Genomic DNA, 3946 nt, shown 5'->3' with positions numbered 1-3946 from the left:
TATGTACTTAATGTCTTGGTTTTGTGTATATAATGTGGCCTTTATGACATCTTCTACAATATTAACAACCACGTACTTCGCCCCAGTTGATGCTACCCAGATGTAAACTGTAGTATTTAGTTTTGATTATTCTGAACGTTTCTGTCTTTAGTTAAAATAAGAGCACTTGAATCTGTATGTTTAATTCTTAGTTTTTATGAGTTATGTTTTCTACTACCCCTCTGTAAATACATGTAATATTTTCGCAGTACTAATTCAGCTTTCCCCAGTAACTGTGTATTTCTCAGCTGTCTTTAGCTACGACGATGGACAGAATGTTCATAATATATTTCGATACAACTCACTTTGGTAATAAAATCGAAAATAAGTAAATAATAATGTCATTTACTTTAACAGAAAACGTGCATAAATAGAGTCAGAGTGATACTGCCCGTATTACTCAGTCAACAACATGTTATACCACAAGAGTAGACAGGGAAATAACGCGTTTTCTTTCCGCATGAACACGAGTGTTCTTGTTTCACCATTCACGCCCAGTATCGATGTGGATGATAGGTGTAAGTGTCAGAAATGATGGGTATGAAATTTATGCTACGCGTTAGATGCATCTGTCAGTGCGCTAAGCTTTACATGTACCCGTTGAACGTATCGGTCAGTGTTACTACAAGTAATGGTAAGTAATTAAGCCTTCCCTATTGCTAAATACCAATCAGTGAACTAAGCCTTGCTTGTTTCTACACGTATCATTCAGTGAACTAAGCTAAGCCTCACTTGCTACTACTAGTATTAGACATAATCACTGAATTAAGTTAAGCCTTACCTGTTACTAGATATACCAGTCAATGCACTAAGCCTTACCTGTTTCTAGATATATCAGTCAGTGAACTAAGCCTTACCTGTTGCTAAGTGTGACAGACAGTGCACTAAGCCTTACTTGTTGCTAGATATACCAGTCAGTGCACTAAGCCTTACCTGTTGCTAGATATACCAGTCAGTGCACTAAGCCTTATCTGTTGCTAAATATAACAGTCAGTGCACTAAGCCTTATCTGTTGCTAAATATAACAGACAGTGCACTAAGCCTTACTTGTTGCTAGATATACCAGTCAGTGCACTAAGCCTTACCTGTTGCTAGATATACCAGTCAGTGCACTAAGCCTTATCTGTTGCTAAATATAACAGACAGTGCACGTAGCCTACTGTGTTACTAGAAGTACCAGTCAGTGCACTAAGCTTCACACTTTGCTAGAATCAGTGCTCTAAGCCTTACCTATATGTATTTTCCGTCAACTTCCTGAAGGGCGTAGATCCCATCATCCAGCCTCCAACGCTTAATAACACTTTTAACATGTTGTTCTTCTGTTTCAGAGCCAATACTTGGTCATAAAGCCCCACACCCGAGTCGTCTGTTGTATTTATCACATAGTCTTTGATCCCAGCGAAAGCATAGACCACGTGTGTGCAGAGGTTCGCATCTATATATCTGAGCTCGAATTCACCATCTCCCGGTCGTTTGAAAGACCACTTAGTCAAAAAACAAATTATCCTAGCGTTGGATCCTGTTAACACGATAAAAAAAAATATATCATTTATTAAGAACATTGTAGTTAGGCTTCTTAAACGCTATTTGTAGGGATATTGCAATAAATTTCCATTAATATAATTTTCACATTCCGAACTAAAACCACATGTTGACGAAATCCGTTTAATACCTGATGACTTCGACTTTTGGACCTCCTTTAGTGAAGTAGGTAACTTTTTAACAACTGTGTTTTCAGAAGGCGACGTTTTTTGAGAAGCTGATTGTAGGCGTTGTTGAAAGCTGTAGGCACGCCCCCTGGTGGACTTGTTCAGGAGTTCTTCGGCCATGACGCTAATAAGTGAAAAGGAAGAGGGAGTCCCACAGGTCCCCCGAAAGTCGTCCATATCAACAGTCCACACCATAGCTCCGGCATAATCGTTCTCTTTCAACCACTTCATCTAGGAAATACGGTGTTATAAATAACTTGTACGTTTCCTCTGTCTAACAGTGTCGTGGAAATACGGTGTTATAAATAACTTGTTCGTTTCCTCTATCTAACAGTGTCGTGTAAATACGGTGTTATAAATAACTTGTAAGTTTCCTCTATCTAACAGTACCGTGTAAATACGGTGTTATAAATAACTTGTACGTTTCCTCTATCCAACAGTGTCGTAGATATACGGTGTTAAAAGTAACTTGTAAGTTTCCTCTATCTAACAGTACCGTGTAAATACGGTGTTATAAATAACTTGTAAGTTTCCTCTATCTAACAGTACCGTGGATATACGGTGTTATAAATAACTTGTACGTAACAACAACGTGTTTTGGAGGATATTTGTTGAAAGTTTCTACAAAAGTAATCATTATAAAATTGTTCTCCCTTCTCCTAATAATAAGCAAAAAACAAATATATATAAATGATGAGACAAATTTATTCAAGCTGGTATTCGTTTATTGTCATAATTTAATATTGATTTAAGTTTGACGTTGCTAAACTAAACATATTTAATTTTAGCAAGAAGGTATACTAACGAAAATCACGAGCTGGATACTAACCTTTATTTTGATACTTCTCTCGTCATCAAAACCAACCCACTGGTTTCCAAAGGAAGCGTATGGAACTTGCATGTGTTCATCCCAAACATAGGTGGCGCCCTTCTTCAATATCTGGCAGATCTGGGTTGCGAATATTAAGAAAATGACAGGAGAATAACGGTGTTATTTCACTACCTAGTCACTAATTATGTGTTACTGAAAACTTCAATTAATTAGAAAACAAAAAATACGACACTGCTACAAAACATGTTAAAATTAGAAGTTCAAAGGTTCACAGAAGTCGTGTGAGCTACGTCTACTGAAGTCGTGTGAGCTACGTCTACTATTTAATTATGAATACATTATAAGAGTCGATTTACGTTAATTACAGGTTACTACCCTTCGGTTTTTAATGCATATAGTGACCTTTCTTGTACAACGTCACTAAGTACCATCATCCTTATACCTGACAACGTCACTAAGTACCATACATGTCACATCCTTATACCTGACAACGTCACTAAGTACCATCCACGTCACATCCTTATACTGACAACGTCACTAAGTACCATCATCCTTATAACTGACAACGTCACTAAGTACCATACATCCTTATAACTGACAATATCATAACTTAAGTATATTTCCTGTAGCTTGTTTAAAGAACGGACAGAAACAGGAACATTCAGTATCAGATCCCCTTGTTTAAAGAACGGACAGAAACAGGAACATTCAGTATTCCTTGTTTAAAGAACGGACAGAAACAGGAACATTCAGTATCAGATCCCTCTTGTTTAAAGAACGGACAGAAACAGGAACATTCAGTATCAGATCCCTCTTGTTTAAAGAAAGGACAGAAAGAGAAACATTCGGTATCAGATCCTCTTGTTTAAAGAACGGACAGAAACAGGAACATTCAGTATCAGATCCCCTTGTTTAAAGAACGGACAGAAACAGGAACATTCAGTATCAGATCCCCTTGTTTAAAGAACGGACAGAAACAGGAACATTCAGTATCCCTTGTTTAAAGAACGGACAGAAAGAGAAACATTCAGTATCAGATTCCTCTTGTTTAAAGAACGGACAGAAACAGAAACATTCAGTATCAGATCCCCTTGTTTAAAGAACGGACAGAAAGAGAAACATTCAGTATCAGATTCCTCTTGTTTAAAGAACGGACAGAAAGAGAAACATTCAGTATCAGATCCCCTTGTTTAAAGAACGGACAGAAAGAGAAACATTCAGTATCAGATCCCCTTGTTTAAAGAACGGACAGAAACAGAAACATTCAGTATCAGATCCCTCTTGTTTAAAGAACGGACAGAAAGAGAAACATTCAGTATCAGATCCCCTTGTTTAAAGAACGGACAGAAAGAGAAACATTCAGTAT

General features: G+C 37.3%; 1 protein-coding gene across 1 annotated transcript in view; it reads right to left on the bottom strand.

Moving 5' to 3' along the window:
• Positions 1-1269: 1269 nt before the first annotated feature.
• LOC106466289 (chitinase-like protein 3) overlaps positions 1270-3946 on the bottom strand; it is a gene marked incomplete at its 3' end in the record, with an annotated part of 18289 nt that continues 15612 nt past the window's right edge. The window contains 3 exon segments of the mRNA XM_013926557.2: positions 1270-1558; positions 1712-1979; positions 2578-2697. Of these exon segments, the coding sequence (XP_013782011.2) occupies positions 1270-1558; positions 1712-1979; positions 2578-2697 (677 nt within the window).

The sequence above is a fragment of the Limulus polyphemus genome, unplaced genomic scaffold (assembly GCF_000517525.1).
Source record: "Limulus polyphemus unplaced genomic scaffold, Limulus_polyphemus-2.1.2 Scaffold2213, whole genome shotgun sequence".
Classification (NCBI taxonomy): Eukaryota; Metazoa; Arthropoda; class Merostomata; order Xiphosura; family Limulidae; genus Limulus; species Limulus polyphemus.
Note: the sequence above shows the minus strand (reverse complement) of the source record. Positions and strands in the feature narration are given on the sequence as shown.